At 40.4% G+C, this 16518-nt stretch overlaps 1 protein-coding gene across 1 annotated transcript in view; it reads left to right on the forward strand.

Annotated features, from left to right (window-relative positions):
• The first annotated feature begins 801 nt into the window (after positions 1–801).
• gfra4b (GDNF family receptor alpha 4b) overlaps positions 802–16518 on the forward strand; it is an 80141-nt gene continuing 64424 nt past the window's right edge. The window contains exon 1 of the mRNA XM_049585999.1: positions 802–1111. Coding sequence (XP_049441956.1) covers positions 1069–1111 — 43 coding nt within the window. The 5' untranslated portion in view covers positions 802–1068. The remainder of the gene's footprint in view (positions 1112–16518) is intronic.

The raw sequence follows: 16518 nt of genomic DNA on the forward strand, positions 1-16518 counted from the left end.
TGTGGACTACATTTTAAAAGTAACCCTCGCACCACTGTAAATTAATAAAACCAGCCTGCACCAGTGTTACCCTGAATGTAGACAAGCATGCACCCTGTAATAAAATAAGATAAAATACAGTTTTCAGCACTCCAACTCTGCTTCAAACTGCCACCTCGCTTCCCTTTAACTGCCCTTGCTGCCTTTTTATTAATTCTCTGCAACAAAAACTCATTATTTATATTATGTAAGCAAACTGAATGACAAGTGCTAGACCTTGAGCTGATGATGAGCGGCTAAATGACTCAATTTACTGAAAGGCAAGCCAGCACAAGACTGTCATAAAAATCAAGTACAGTATGAAGTGAAAATATTTTAAGCTAATAAACTATTTTTTAGTGATACTAAAATAAATTAATGAGATACAATACTCAGATGATATGGAGATACTATGTGGAGCACCATCATCATAAAAAATACCACAAAGCAGGTTAAGATCATTATAAACTACACACAGCCACACTATGGGTCCCTGTAGGAATATTGTAACAGTGTTTCTGTTGCTGAATTAACCTTATGTCACACTTTATTAACGCCACAGAAGCCCTGACCGTGTAATCAGGCTGTTTAATGCCCTTTTCCTGCACAAACACTTCTCACTCTCTCCCCCCCTCTTGGCTGTGCTTCTTCCCGGCAGCAGTCAGCATCTCTCCAGCAGCAGACTCAAGGACTTGTGCGACCACCTCGACGCGCAACAGAAGGCTCTCTCCCTCACAATACCGGACCGCACAGCGCACAGGACAACTTTCACTCGCATTATTACGCATGGCTGTGGCTTTGCGCAAAAGCGCGACAGTGACAGCGTCTTGGAAGAAACTGATGGGATTCTAAGAAAAATAAAAACACAGCAATAACAAGCTTTAAGAAAAGACGATTTGAGGATTTTTTTTTTTTTTTTTTACATTTCCAAGACATTTGTGACAATAATGATCTCCGCATGCAGAACAGGATATCCTCTTCTTGTCGTGTAATCAGGCAGCTGTACGTGTAGGTCCGACGCGTTATCTGAGATTCTCGTTTCACATAGAGATGGATCTGTGGGGAGTTTATCTGTTTCATCTCATAACTTTGGGTAAGTAAAGACTGTCATTAAAAATATATATACCAAATGTTGGACTGATGTGTCTCCAGCTGGGGAGGGAAACCTGCTCCATTACGAGTTGACTCAAATGAATCAAATAGGAGTTTGTCGCTCGTGCCTTCCTTTAATTTTTTGGCTGCCTGCTGCTATTTTAATTCATAACGTAAATGTGTGACAATTTAATTACTTAATAATAATTTAAGTGCATGACTTTATTGTCAGAGATCAGCAGGGTTGTACAGCATTGTGTGTGTTATGCAAAAAAGGAGCGTTACGCATACGCGCAAACGTGTGCGTCTGAGCGTGTGTTTCAGTGTGTGCGCATATTAAATTTGCACAAGAACGCTCCTTTTCCCCATGGGTCAGTGTGTGGATTATATTTCTGGCTTCCTAGTTGTGCGTATTTACTCCCTGCAGAAGCCTACAGTATGTCCCATGTCCACATTTATATTAATTATATATGTTTGCATCATGTTTGCATAATATTCAGTGGCTTTACACCAAATTGTATCTGTCATATATCTCCTATGTGCATTAAAAGTTTAACACCAGAGTTGCTTTAATCTGGCAGACCCTCTGAAAGTGACCATCCCCAGCAGTACATCAGTCATTGCAGTGTCACTGGGCTACCTGCTCTCCATGTAATTGAGCAAAGCTGGAATATTGATTTTTGTGGCAACAATCCACAGTCCTGAGAGAGGAGAGCTGCATGTTGTTGGCTCACAGTGTCTCTTTGTCACCCTCCACAAAATGTGTCAATCTCAATCCTGCTGCCACAGTGCTGACTGTAACTAATATAATTATACCCACTGATGACCATGGCACCCGAGATGATTATTCTCTTTTTAATTGGCACCAGCTTTCCTGCTTCACAAAGGGGAGAAATATGCATTATATTTCACCCCTTTATTCATTATTAATATCCTCTTTGGAGGTCTTCATTAGAGAAATGAATGGAGATGCCAGGAAGAAATACTGAATGGGAAAAGAATGCAGTTTGCTTTTTGAATCAGCTTTTCTCTCTGTAATGACGTTTGACGGTCACACATTTATTCGGCTGGTAATGGCTGATTAGAAACAAACAGGGACAGTTGAGCTCTGCAGCCATATGCCTCTACTTGTTTTTGCAAACCCTCATATTTAAACGTATGTAATGAAAAAGTATGGCTGTATTCGGGATTAATTACGAATGAACTGAATTTTATTCTACAAATACATTTTTTTTTTTATAAGGATGCTGATTCTAGCCGGTTTTAGCCATCTGCTCAAATCAATTAGCCAACACCAAACTGCAAAAAGGTCACAAACTGTTTGGATGACTCAACCTATTTATGTGGCTTTCTGGCCATATTCCGTGACTTCCCAGACTTAATGTGGACAAAAAACCAGGCTCACACATTACCTAGCTCCCCTAACTGCTCCAGATACCTGCAGGCCAACACAGAAGGATCTCAGAGTCACAGCAGATTTCCAGAAAGAGCTCTTAGAGCAAACACCAGGAGCCGTATTTCTCTGCTGGGAGTAGTGGCCATTAGTGCTCAGAATTGTTGGACTTCTTGGCTTTTGTTGCCTGTCTTTGTTGGGCGAAAATCATTCTGCAACAGTGAAACATTTTCTGTGTAGTTATTTGTGCCCACCATTTACTTTTCAAACAGAGCCAGACTGTGTTCAATTTTCAGAAGAAATGCCAGTAAATCTTGGGTTCTATTTTTGTTAGTATCCAAAAACAGTTAAAGGTGCAGTGCATAGGATTTAGGAGGAAATACTGACAGAAGAAATAATATACCTAACTATATGCTCATTAATTTATAATCACCTGAAACTAAAGATAACTGTTTTCATTAGCTTAGAATGAGCCTTTCATTATAACTTAGTAATAGATAAATTGGTCTATTAATAAAACCCAACATTAATGATAGGGTAACTGTTACCCCTTAATCCTTGTGCAATCATGTGAGCTAGCTAATGCGAAATCACTGTGCACCACCTTTTTTTCACATACTGGCCAACAGGGGTGTAAATCACCAGTTTCATCACGATACGATATTGTATCAATTCTTTGGACAGTGATACAATATTTGGCATGTTTGATTCGATGCCTGTGGGGAGCCTGCGATCGATATGAGACGATATTACCTGCCTATTTCACACAATCACTTCAAAAGAAATTGCCACCCCTTTCTTTTGAAACAGTCAAGTTCACTAACATAAATTAAACAGCACATGGGATAATTTTACCTTCAGCGTTTTCTGCCAGAGAGACCGTTCTGAAAAACATCTTTTCATTTTTCCCCAAACCATCATCTTTTTCATAAAAATTAAGAGCCATCTGGCTTAAAGCCCTTAAGGCTGTAAGCCAACAGCCATAAAACATGGATTAACAACAAAATCATTTAACAGAAGTGTCAAATTCAGCTCAGTAATAACTCTCAAGGTTCAGAGACAGAACAGTTGTTTATTGCTAGTCACCATTATTAGCTTTAGCATGTTTACACTGCATAAATTAGCCTAGTGGCTAGCAGACTTTCTCCCCTCTACTCAGACCTTAAACAATTACATGTAACTTTATTATTTTTCTTACTCACCGTTGGTTTGACTCACTACATCTCCTGACAGAACAGCATGTTTGAATTTCAGCCTGCATGCACGTTTTTTCAGCCGAACATTGGTGAGAAGTTAGCAGAATGAGATGCCATCCAGGCAGAAACATTGTGTTTTATCTTGTGCTCTGTCTGTTGACCTGTATTTTCTCCAAAATCCCAAATATTTCCACTAAGCCAATTTATTCTCAAATTAATAACATTATCCTCATTGTCTTTCTCTTGGCTGCCGTTTGACGGTGACACAGACTTTCAAAATCAACGCATATCCTAAAGATGATGATATAGATCAATGTTTTCACTTTGCATTGATGTGATTGGATTGCTTATCATTGAATCGATATATCAACCCAGATCGATGGACCGTCACACCCCTACTAGCCAATAAGCTTTATTATTACTGGTATGTAGGGCTGGGCGGTATTCGCAGTGACAGTAACTTACTGCAGTAAACATGAGCCACAGTACTGCTTTTGTGGTTACCGTCATACCACAGTACTCCGGCTATGGTGGCAGAACGGGGCCTGCCGGCCGGCCTCATGCACCTCCCTCGCTACGTGATGGTGGTGGCCTGGCCGACTGCCCCAAACCCAGGCCCATAGGAGAAGGGGGCCCAGGAGCCGCCGGCCCTCCCTCTTCTCTCTAACGTTTAAACATATTATATAACTTTTTATACACAATAATAGATGGATTAGCAACTGTTTTACCTCTGACAATAAATAGTTTCCATCCTAGACTTGTATGGCTTTCTAAATAGTTTTATTTAAGGTGTAAAAAAAGAGAGAAGATGATACTGCGATATCATACCGTATCCCCCCCAAATAATACCGTGATATTGTTTTCAGGCCATACCGCCCAGCCCTACTGGTATGTCAACATTCTTGTGAGTCACAATGGATCATTTTCTAACTTTTCGAGCGAGAGACTCTGACCTATCGTACACCGCAGAAATCACAGGCTAAAGTGTAGAGGGTGAGACTAACATACATAGCCATGCTACAACTAATGCTGACTTGGCAGCTACAGGCAAACAAGAGAAGACTGGAAATATTCAAAGAATTATCTCCACTCCAACTCAGTTTTATACAGTATATCTCCATCTCTCTTTGGCCTAACTGATAAATCATCAAAATAAGTGACAGATTAATCAAAAACAAACAACAAAAAAATTTAATTGCAGCTCTAACGACCATGAAGACAAAATAATAATCAAATCCCATCAGTGTAAATCAACCAGTATTTCTACACCAAGCTTGGTTTATTAAACCTTGCTCATTAAGCATGGTTTGTGCTCGCCGTAGTGTCCCGGCGTTCCAGACAATTACGTAATCACCCTTTTCGTGTGCCAGCTGCCTCTGATGCCCTTTTCAAGTCAACATGGACGCCTTCAAGGGAAGACTGGCTGAGAAGGTTCGCCTGTGTGAACCTCTCTATGACTGCTCTTCACTGAGAGACCACAGGGCCAGACAATTGGCCTTAACTTATTGGAAATAAACAGCCTGCCACAGTGGGAAAAAAGGAGGCTTTTGCCACAGGTTGTGGAAGAATATGACAGATGGCTAAAACACAGTCTCATGGAAAGAGTGGCGACCAAAAGAAACAAAACACTAATAATTGTAATTTTTTTTTTTTTTTGGCGGTATGTCAGACAGCCTACTTTCCCGGTAACGTTCTTCCAGTAACACTCATTGAGTTCTTGCTTATTCACAAAATACTGTGATTCTATGTCCCCTGGAATTTTGGAGCATGTTGTAACAAACAACAGCATAAATACCTGTGTGCATGCTTGTAGCTTGAGCGCCATCTCTGAAGGCTCGTGCCACTGTGTCTCACATGAGAACTAACAAAGCTTCAGGTATCTGATTCAGAGTCCTGCAAGAGTCTGAATCAGACCGGCAAAAAAAAGTTGAAAGGTGGTACTTTGTCTTCGCTTTATTTCCGGGATTGGTTCTTGGTGAAAAATACTAACATGTGGGTTGAATCACGGGTGTTGGATAATAACTGGATGAAAAATAAAATGAGAATAAAAGTAATATGTTTTGATGTTAATCCTTGGGTACTCCAGCTTCCTCCCACAGTCCAAAGACATGCAGGTTAATTGGTGACTCTAAATTGTCCGTAGGTGTGAATGTGAGCATGGTTGTCTGTCTCCAGTGTTTCTCACAAGACAGGAATCTATTTGTGGTGGTGTGGTCTGGGGTCATCTCTGTGAAGGAGTTAACACCAACGTCAGAGTTAATTACTAACAAGCAGAACCTTATGGCTGGGCTCCACCGGCTGCAAATGTAAGCGTCACGTCAGCGTAGCGTCGCGGCGTATTCATTTGGGCTCCACTGACTGCATACGGAAGTGACACGCAGGGGAGCCAGTGGGGTTGTTTACCGTTTGCCGAGCTGAGAGGCTGCATGAAATGTTAAAGCATTTTCCACCTAAGTTATTACATATATTTGAATTATCTACAAGTTTACTGTACTGTTTGTCATCTACTCGCTTTCAAAAGTCCGCCACGGACATTTACACAATGTCACGGATAAACATGGGTAAATGCATGAACAAAAATCATCACATATCACCTCTGATAATGGTTTATTCATTTAAAAACACATTGTGCTCGTTTAGCACACTATTTCATGTAGTTTTTATCTGCTGGAGGGTCGCGTAGGGGAGCGTAGTGTGACAAAAATAGAAGAGCCGCGTAAAATAGAGAGTTGTCGCGCGACAGACGGGGGTTGTCGCGCCGCTCCCATTGCTGGTGCAGCCGTTGTAATTGATTAAGGGGGGCGAGCTGCTACGGGACTCGCGCTGCAGTTAACACTACTAACAGCGTGAGTTAATGTCTCTTCACATGTTGAGCTTCCAGCTATGTTAATACAGACACAGGCTAATATAACATGATGAGTTAGAGTTGTTTGGACCACTTTTGGACTTGTTTGCCCACATATTTGTACCGAGAGGTCTTTGGATCCATTCTGCTGCTACATCTGCTTCTTCTTCTTCTTCTTCTGGTGGACCAGCTGCGTTAAGTGCGTCTTTACGATGCATACCGCCACCTATTGCACCGGAATTGTAACGACAAGCTACATTCACAGACAGTGAGTCCCATTATAATGTGTTTATGAGCGAGGTCGAACAGGTAGCGCCAAAAGCAGAAAAATCTATATGTGGCAGCGATAATTTATTCGTGGCACACCGCCACAGATAAATGAATGTATGGGAAACACTGGTCTCTATGTGTCAGCCCTGTGATAGTCTGGTGACCTGTCCAGGGTGTACCCCGCCTCTTGCCCAATATCAGCTGGGATAGGCTCCAGCCTAATCAAATTATTTGAACAATGCGTGGTTACTATAGCATTTGTGCTTTCTGGACGGGCTGCAAATTTTGTTTCAGCGGGTTAGGTCAAGTTGTGGAACTAACTGTTGATATGTGCCGGTGGTGAGGTGGGTGCGGTATTGCAGGTTGCAGTTCCAGTTTTGAAAATCAAACCTATGCAGGACTCCGATCTGATTCACTGGCGTGTTGGTCTGAGCTGAGACGCGAACCTTGAGCAGTGATGATGTTCAGGTCCTGAAGAAGACATTAATCAAGCAACGGGTCAGCTTGTGCATTCAGAGGAGTTCAAACTGAATCACTGTTGCCTCCTCTGTTATGAGTAAAAAGAATGAATCCCAGGCAAGTAGTTGACTGTCCAAGCTTTGATCTTATCTGCATGATAAATGTGCAACGGGCCTCACTTTGACACATCCACCTAGAGACTCGAAATTATATAGAATTAAGCACAATTGTGCAGTGTAAGTCTTTTTTAATGTTAGATAAGCAATTTCCTGCAGTATTAACTCAAAATGGTAAAAAGGGTATCACGGTCATGTCACGAACATTTTATATCAAGTCCCAATTGTAGCGCAAGATGATTGCATTTAATATGAATGGGTTAAACTGAAAGCACATGTAGTGATCTGTAATGGCACTTAAACTGGGAGTAGTTGGAGTGAAAAACCAGTCGCAGCTTTAATGATTAAAATTTTGCTGATTGAGTCCTGTCATAGCTTTTAACTTCATCTTCAGACTTCTTGTACTTTTAACCTAATTCCTCAATCAGAGCTGCAACAGCGTCCAGCTTCAGCCTACTATCATGCTATATTTTTTGATTTAATGGTTTTGACATTGCAGGATATGACCTGTGTCTTTAATGGAGACAGATAAGTACTGCCAAGCATGCTATTACCTAGCATATTGGCTGGCCTCTTGTAGGGGATTTGTCATGAATCTCATTTGAAGCAGGCAGTACGACATACAGCCCGTCACATGCTGCTTCCTTCATGTGGGACAGATAGGTCAGTCATTCCAGTCCCAGTAAAATGTTGGTATTACTGGTGAGAGGAGATAGTGTAACCTTGACTATAGGAGTTTCACCAAGACGTTAATGCCACTTATGATCACCCATGTATGACACAAGATGTGTTTAAACCTTCGGACTCCCTGTTGTCAGGGTTAATACTTTGTTCAGTTCCTTACACATCACTGCTAAACCAGATGATCCTTGTGTGGTAATTGTGTGTGCTTAAAAGTCCAGTGAGCAGGATTGAGATATATTGGCAAAAATGGAACGAATATAGTAAGTATGTCTTCCTTAGTGTATAATCACCTGACAATAAGACTTGTGTTTTTGTTACTGTAGAATGAGCTGCTTATATCTACGTAAGAAGCAGGTCCATGTCTACAGAGATCACTATGATGCACCAACATGTTTCTACAGTTGCCCAGAATGGACAAATAAAACACTTACTCTGGATATGGGCCAGTTGTGCTCATGTGGCAGCCACTGTGGTTACCAGGCCCTCCGAGATCTTTTTGTTTCGTGAAACTGCTTTAGGCCCAATCACACAGAAAGCGTTTTGCAGGTTGCAAAATGCAAGGCACGCTGCACTGCCTTTTTTCTTTTTAACTGAATACCAATAGTGAGGATAAAACGCTTGCTTATTTAACAGTAATTAGTATCGAGTTCCTAAAATGGACAGACAGAGGGTACTTGCTGTAGCTCTGGTTGAGGGTGAGAGGCTGTCAGCAAATAGTTTGTTGGACACAGGGAAACAGAGATCTGTGTGGGTACATGAGACCCCAAGAAAGAGGGTGGATCATGGGGAGTACCACCAGTTGGTCCAGGAGCTTCGCCTCCGTGATGGCTGTTTCCAGGCATATTTTAGGATGACTCTGGGGCAGTTTGACAACCTGCTGTCAATTGTTGGGCCGTACAGCTCTGGGTATCCAGGACCCGCTGCCACCAGTTTCACCTCCACTGTTTACGAACAGTAAAATTGTTGTTGTGAGGCTTGCCTCTCAAATCATCCGACTGGACAATGGGAAAAAAAATGACGAAAAAAGAGATGACGTGGGGTGTTTTTCCGCTTTGAAGTTTTTTTTAACTCAAGGAGTTCAGAGCGTTCCAGCAGAAACACCAGGCGCCCAGAGCCCAAAAAATGCGAGGCACATGGCAGTGCAAAAAATGCAAGCAAAAAGCTTAATTCTCGTTGAAAACAACAACAAAAAAGGCGCCAGCTGCTAAAACACTTTCTGTGTGATCAGGGCCTTATTCAGTGTTTTTACTGGTCTAAATCACCTTGTCTATTTGTTCTGGAGAGGAAGAGACCTGCAGATGATTTGCCTCCCACAAGACCTCCCGAACGTCTGGATCTTAAGTTATCAGAGGAAAAAAAGTGAGCACATATGAGCAGGTGCTGGGCTAACAGCCTGTCTGTGACATGCCAAACAGCGTTGGAGAAACACTGATTTGTTATGCAAAACTGCTTTATTCAGTGTTTTTACCTATTTAAATCACCGGTCTGTTGTTTTGGAGAGGAAGAGACGTCTGCAGATAAATCTGCTCACGGTAAAAACCTCCTGAATGTTTGGATCAGAAATAAGGTGAGCACACAGTAAGTTATCAGAGAAATAAGGTGAGCCCGCACAGCAGCCGCTGGGTGAGCGGCTGGTTGCGACATGCCAAACAGTGTAGAAAAAACATTGATTTGTAACGTGAAACGGCTTTATTCAGTGTTTTTTTTAACAGTTTTAATCACCAGGTCTGATTGTTTCGGAGAGGAAGAGACTTCAGCGGATAATTTGGCTCCTGCTTAAAACCTCCTGAACAATAAACACTGAAGGAATTCAAACTTTCAGCTGATTGTAATCTGCAGTCCTCACTGTTAGACGCCACTAAATCTCCCTAAATCTTACACACTGCTTATCTAGAAGTGGTGATCATTGCAATGTTAGCATTGGAGAATCAATATACTTGTTACTGTGCACAAACTGATGTCATTTTATGGCGATAACGCAAAAACTGACATTCTACAGCCATTTTTAAGTGTGTTTGTGAGGTTTATGTAGAAGAGGGTGAGATATCATGATTTCAGGGCATTTCGTGGTTTCCAAATATGTGCCAGGAGAGAAATAGACAACGTTTAATACCTGTTCCCAAGGAGCTGTGTCCTGGAAACACACTATATAATTTGGTACTGATTGTAGGGAAAATTCAGCCTGGCTCCAGACTCTCCATCGCCACCCACATCTCTGAGGTGTTCAGGGATTTAAACGAATGAAGTGAAACAAAATGGCAACGCAGTGTGATTATCAGGCTGGAGAAAATGCAGAACTCGATTGGTACTGTCTGCACATTCTCCAATTAATTTCTAACATAGCCTAGAGAGTGCTTTACTCAGTGGTAAGAAAAAAGGTATATTCTCCCTGTGACTGTAAATTTAAAAGGCACAAGCAGTCAAATCAACAAATATGGAGAATAAACTTGATCGAGCTACTCTCAGTTGGCAGTTTATATCAATGAGGATGAACTAAATATATGAAACGCCTCTATGCAGCCCTGTCTCCTAAGAATTACGTTCATATACAACTGATTTGACACCGCAAATATGTTTTTGAGGGAAATCTAATGAAGGGGAATTACATTTTTTTGTTGGCATAAAGAGGTAATATTGATAATAAACATACCTGGCAAGTCGCAAAAATGTCGATACTGGACGAAGCAGCAACATGTTCACTGACAACATATTTCATTTGTTTTTAGTGTGTCTTATAATACACTATCCACTCTTAGTGATTACAGCATTATTTTTATCACAGTCTTTCCCGAACCTTGACCAATGTGCTTCTGTTGTCTCAAATTAACCACATACAGGGGTTTGGATGCGTTTCATTAACTCTAAGAAGAGTCAAGACAGCTAAGCTGTTAGTTACAGTGTGCAGTTGGTTTGCCAAGCTCATTGTAGAATTGTGATATGCCAGTTTCCTTTGGCATTTCTGGCCCTCGACTTTTTGGGGGTCATCTTTGCAAATTTTGAAACTATTCCAGGAGCCTGACTTTTTGACTGTCCCAGTTTCAGCAGGACTGTACTGCTAGTGACTAATGTTAGATGAGAGTGAGTTGGAGTCACAAGACTATCAAAGACTATGACTAAGATTACCGTAAACTCGGAATATAAGTCGCACTGGCATATAAGTCGCAGTCTATTTTTTAAGGTCTCAAACAGGGAAAACAAGGTTTTATATTACTATTTGTTAATAAAAACATTATTCCTACACTGTTTCCCTTTATTTTTAATTTGAAACACATTCAAAACACAATAACCTCTTAAGCAGCTTTGGTTACTTTTCAGATTGCAATTTTCCAAACAACCTCTACGGTGTAACAACATCTGAGCCATAAAAATGAGTTTAAATTAATGTTAGACTTCTTTTTTCTTTTTTAAGAAGACAGCATTACTTTACCTTATTACAGTGTGGGCTATAACTATACATGCTTACTCAAATCCCAAAAACGAATGAGTTTAAATTACTGCGTAGTGTAGGGTGACCATATTTTGATTTCCAAAAAAGAGGACACTCGGCCCGGCCACGACATAGCCTACTTAAATGATACTCGCAGTTTACTCAAAGATGCCTTATCGTTTTAATATATTTAAAATTTATATGTATGGATAGAAAATTCAGTTATATTACAAAATAATATCTCTCAAAGACAGAAATTCAGATAGGCCCCAATAGGGGACACATACACACACTCGAGTGTAGCGATCCGAGCCCGATGGTACCCGACGGGTCGGGCCGGGTTTGGTCAGAAATGTAGCTATAAATTGTATTCGGGCTCGGGTCGGATTTGGTTAGCTTTCAGTGAAAATGTAGTGTAAAAATAAATAAAATCCTAATGTCTGTCCTGTTTATTGCTTGGGCACTGTTATTTACGTGACAACACCTGAACATAACACACACAGACACACATTGGCTGTTTGTTTCTACCTCTCCCCTCTCTGGAAGTCTCGGACCTCTAGCCAACCGCCTCCGCCTTGATTAAACGCTGAAAATAAAATAAAAGAGGGAGACAGGTTTTTTCTATTTTCTCTTTTTTTGTTTTATTTCTCCCTCTCCTCTCGCTAAAAGCGTCGGACCTCCCGCCTCCCGCTCCTGTCTCAAACACGGAGGTCTCCCTCTCCGCTGAGCACGCCTGGCCTGTTAAATAGCCTGTAACCACTGTGTGACACAAACTCAGTGCTTTGGTCATTAAATAATGTCTGGCACGGTTCGGGTTCGGACAGAAATATGCTGCCCGTGCCGCACTCTAACACACACACACACACACACACACACACACACACACACACGGAAAACCGGACATTATCATCAGTTTATAAAAGACCCCCGGACGCCCCGGACGGGACGTGAAAAGTGGACATGTCCGGGCAAAAGAGGACGTTTGGTCAGCCTAACGACATAGCACCATCTTGTGGGTCAAATTACCTATGTCAATTTGATAGTAAGAGAAGTTATTGAAAGTACAGTAGTACCATTGCCAATAGTGGGATAGTTAGTGGGCTAAAACTGTACATTAGTAGTTGAGGTAGCACGTTGAAAGGCAGATAGTTAAAGGGTTTATATGTTGTATTGACTTAAAAGTGGGGCGCACTGGTAGAATGACTGACTGACCGTTTCCGTGATTATGTACAGCATACCATACCACGACTTAGTCATACCAAAAATTAGAAAAAAAACCAACAACAACAACAACATTGATCCACAGGGGGAGCCACAGCGATCGGTCACATTTTAGCCATTTTTAGGCATTTTTCTGTTGTTATAGCGCCACCCAGTTGCCAATTATAGTTAAATTTCTCCAGTCACCTTGAGGTGTCCTGTTCTACATATCTATATATGATAATGAAATGTAATTTCCAGGAGACAGGTTTGCAGTATGATGTAGTACATTCAACGGCATCATACACCGCATCTTGCAAACTTACCATAAACTTGACTCAACACTTCTAAAAAATGGTTTTAAAAAAAACCTGAACATTAGTGACTTTGTGAAAGTAGAATTTATTGGAGGGGTTCTTGTATTACTTTGTCTCTGTTCTTTATATCTAAATGTGGAAATAAACTTAATTTTTCTAGCCAGCTGTGTGTAATACATTTCTGTATATGGATGATTATGTCTTCATTAAGTATTGAGAATTTCATTTGTGCAGTCCTTCTGTTGGGGAACTCAAGGATCCATTGAATAAATAATAGTTACAGACTCAAATTTAATCATAGATCATATCATAGAGCCAGGTACCATAACTGTTATAGAGCGACCAATACAAGACATTTGAGATACCTTGATTCTCTCTTCTTTTTTTTCATAAGCACATGCTATAAACCAACATTTTTGAAAAGCTTCCCTTAAATTTGATAGTTAAAGAATTAGGACGAAGGTACAGTATGTACTAAGTGGGACAGTTGGAAATTGAAGTGCTCACTGGAGGACAGATTGTTTAATATACACTGTTTCTAAAAGACTTCACACATGTCTTTGGCATTTCTGCACTGACAGTCCTTGTATTGTCTCGGCCACGATATATGCAGATACAGGTATATCTGCAGTGAGCTAATATCACTTAACATAACCGCCTAGAGGATATTAAACAAGCTTTAACAACTGGGTTAATCTTGAGTTTGTGCTTCGATATAAAAAGGGATTTAAAGTGTGAACATTTGCCTTAATTACTATTATGTAATGTAGTAAGAATGGGGGAGGAAACAAAGGAGAAATGCTATGGATTTTGGCATAAATAATAGCTGCAGTAATGACTTAATGCATCAGTACTAATGGTATATTTACTGATCTTTTAAAATAACTGAGTATTATTCCTCAAGAGTCAGTGTTGCATCTCATGAGCCTCACGGTCTACAGGAAATAAAACTCTATAAAGGATATGAATTTTCCATCTGAACCCTATCAATATATCTGAGTAACACTGACTCGCTGGCAGAGCTGGGGGTTAAAAGCTTTAGAGACAGAATGGCTGTTACACTTTTCCTGTGGGCTGAGTCTGTTCTCCAGCCATTGTCAGAGTCCTTAAAAATGCCTTTGTGTTTAATTAGTGAGGTTTTAAAATCTGCTGTTGAGCTGGCACATTGCCATTCATCTGATGTCAGTCAGTCTGATGGCTCTGGCCTTTAATGGTGACAGTATTCAATTCCTCACATAATCATCTGCCTATAATATTAAACTATAATAACTTCAAACAGTACATTAAGTTTGGAGTAAAAGCTGCTCACAGTCTAAGAGACTGAGGCGAGCAGAGACTGCTGCTGGGGGAGGGTTAAAGCCAAAGACGTAACATTGATTGGGCGTGATGAATGTGGGTGAAAAATAAATGAGTCTGAGTTTAAAGCCCTAATCCATTATTGTAGTCGAGTGCCTCCAGTTATATCACTGTTAACTCATTACTGAATGTGTTTACACTTTGAGATTTATGTGATTGAAGGCACAATGACAAAATGGCCAACAACTAGTAATGGGCAGACACAGAATACGACTCCTGTCTAGCTTACATTTATATTTCATGTTGTAAGAGGCTTAGGAGCTTAGTTTGCCAATAAAAATAGGACAGAGCCTAATTTGGAGTTACAATAGATGGTAGAAGCTGTAAAAACCTTATTGTCGATCCATTCCTATTATTGCATTTCCATTCGCATGTCCAGCTGTCTTTATCATGGCAAATATTTTTGAAAAATCAGCTCTTTAAGCTCCACTGCTTAAGCCATTTTATCCCATATTTTCACATAATTTACCAGTTAGTTATGTATCTGTATTTGTTTCTGACTTTAATTACGAGAACATCATTCCCCAGTATACAGAAATGTTATTAGGTACTTAAAGCTGCTGCAATTGAAAATCAAATTACTATGTGCATGTAAAAGGTCATCATTATAGTCACGATGGTGCTGGTCTCTTTAAAGGAACTTAAATAAACTGCAGTAACTTTGCAGCTGAAGCAAACAGTGCCTATAGTGTCTTTGAAAGATATACAACTATGAAAAGACGCAGAAATAACACCATAACATTTAGAAACGTTTGGATATTTGAACTATAGATGATTAAGGGACTTTTTTAACCTTAAGCATTCGTTTCTTAATAACTACATATTTACCTGAAAACAATAAAATCAATGATTACTCGTCAGCCTGGTGGGGTAGGGGGGTCAGATTGTATAATGGTAGGGGTAACACTTGCATGTTTCTGTAAACCACAGGTACACTGCATTTGTATGTTATTAAGCAAATACGTCAAAACTTTCTACGTTTCAGCAATGCCAGGGTAATGTGTTGTTATGTTTGGGCACAAAAACCATTTGGTTATGGTTAGGAAAAGATATTTTGGCTTAAAATACCCAGTTTTGGTGGCACAATCTGGAAACACAATGTGATGTCTTGGTCAAAAACAACCGCTTTTTGTGGCACTACCCTCAGTGGAAAGTGACGGGTCACAAAACAACCGATTTTGTTATTTGTTGGTCTTGAAAAGTGGTCTGCAGCTTGGCAGGCATCTCGTCCATGTGACACACCATAAACCAAAACCTCAGGGGGCGGCTGTGGCTCAGAAGTAGAGTGGGTCATCCACTAATTGGAAGATCCGCGGTTTGAACCCTGGCTTCTCCATTTCACATGTCCAAGTATCCTTGGGCAAGATACTGAACCCCAAATTGCTCCCGATGGCTGTTCCATTGGTGTGTGAATTGTTACTGAGTAGTAGGTAGCACCTTGTATGGCAGCCTCAGTCACCAGTATATGAATGTGTGTGTGTATGGGTGAATGTGACATGTAGTGTAAGTGCAGTCCATTAACTCTACTGTCAGATGACAAAGTCAGCTAATATACTAAACACTGATATGATAATATAACATACATAACATATCCTCAATTTGCAGAAATGTACTATGCTAACTATTAAAAGAGTACTGCATTGACTTTGCACTGTACATCTATAAAATTGTAGGATTTACGATGGACACATTGATCGAACAGAACCAGTTTTTCTATTCAACTTATTCTTCTTGCCTGTCAAAACCTGATACATATACTGTATCACCCACAATGTAACTCGACCGCCAACAGTTTGGCTAGATTTGTTATGCTAGTAGCAGCTGATCTACCTCACTTCTTTCTAACTTCACATCACCAGATCATTTTCAAACTTAGAGTCTCTCTCCGAACCCACAAAAGTCACATATGCCATAGCACCTCCAAATACCTGTCAACACAGTGTGTAAGATGGAAGCTTGGTGTTAAAGATTCTGCAAATATTTACAGTGCACCCATGCCAGTAATTAGTAATGATAATGTATACAACTGTGAATATATTAAATGGCATATTAGGGTTTACAAGATCGTGTACATGGTTTAATAGAATATAAATGTTGTGTACAAGCAGCACCTTACAGTGGCCCAAGCTGCCAGATTAAAACCCT

This window comes from Epinephelus fuscoguttatus, linkage group LG9 (assembly GCF_011397635.1).
Source record: "Epinephelus fuscoguttatus linkage group LG9, E.fuscoguttatus.final_Chr_v1".
In the NCBI taxonomy this organism is placed as follows: Eukaryota; Metazoa; Chordata; class Actinopteri; order Perciformes; family Serranidae; genus Epinephelus; species Epinephelus fuscoguttatus.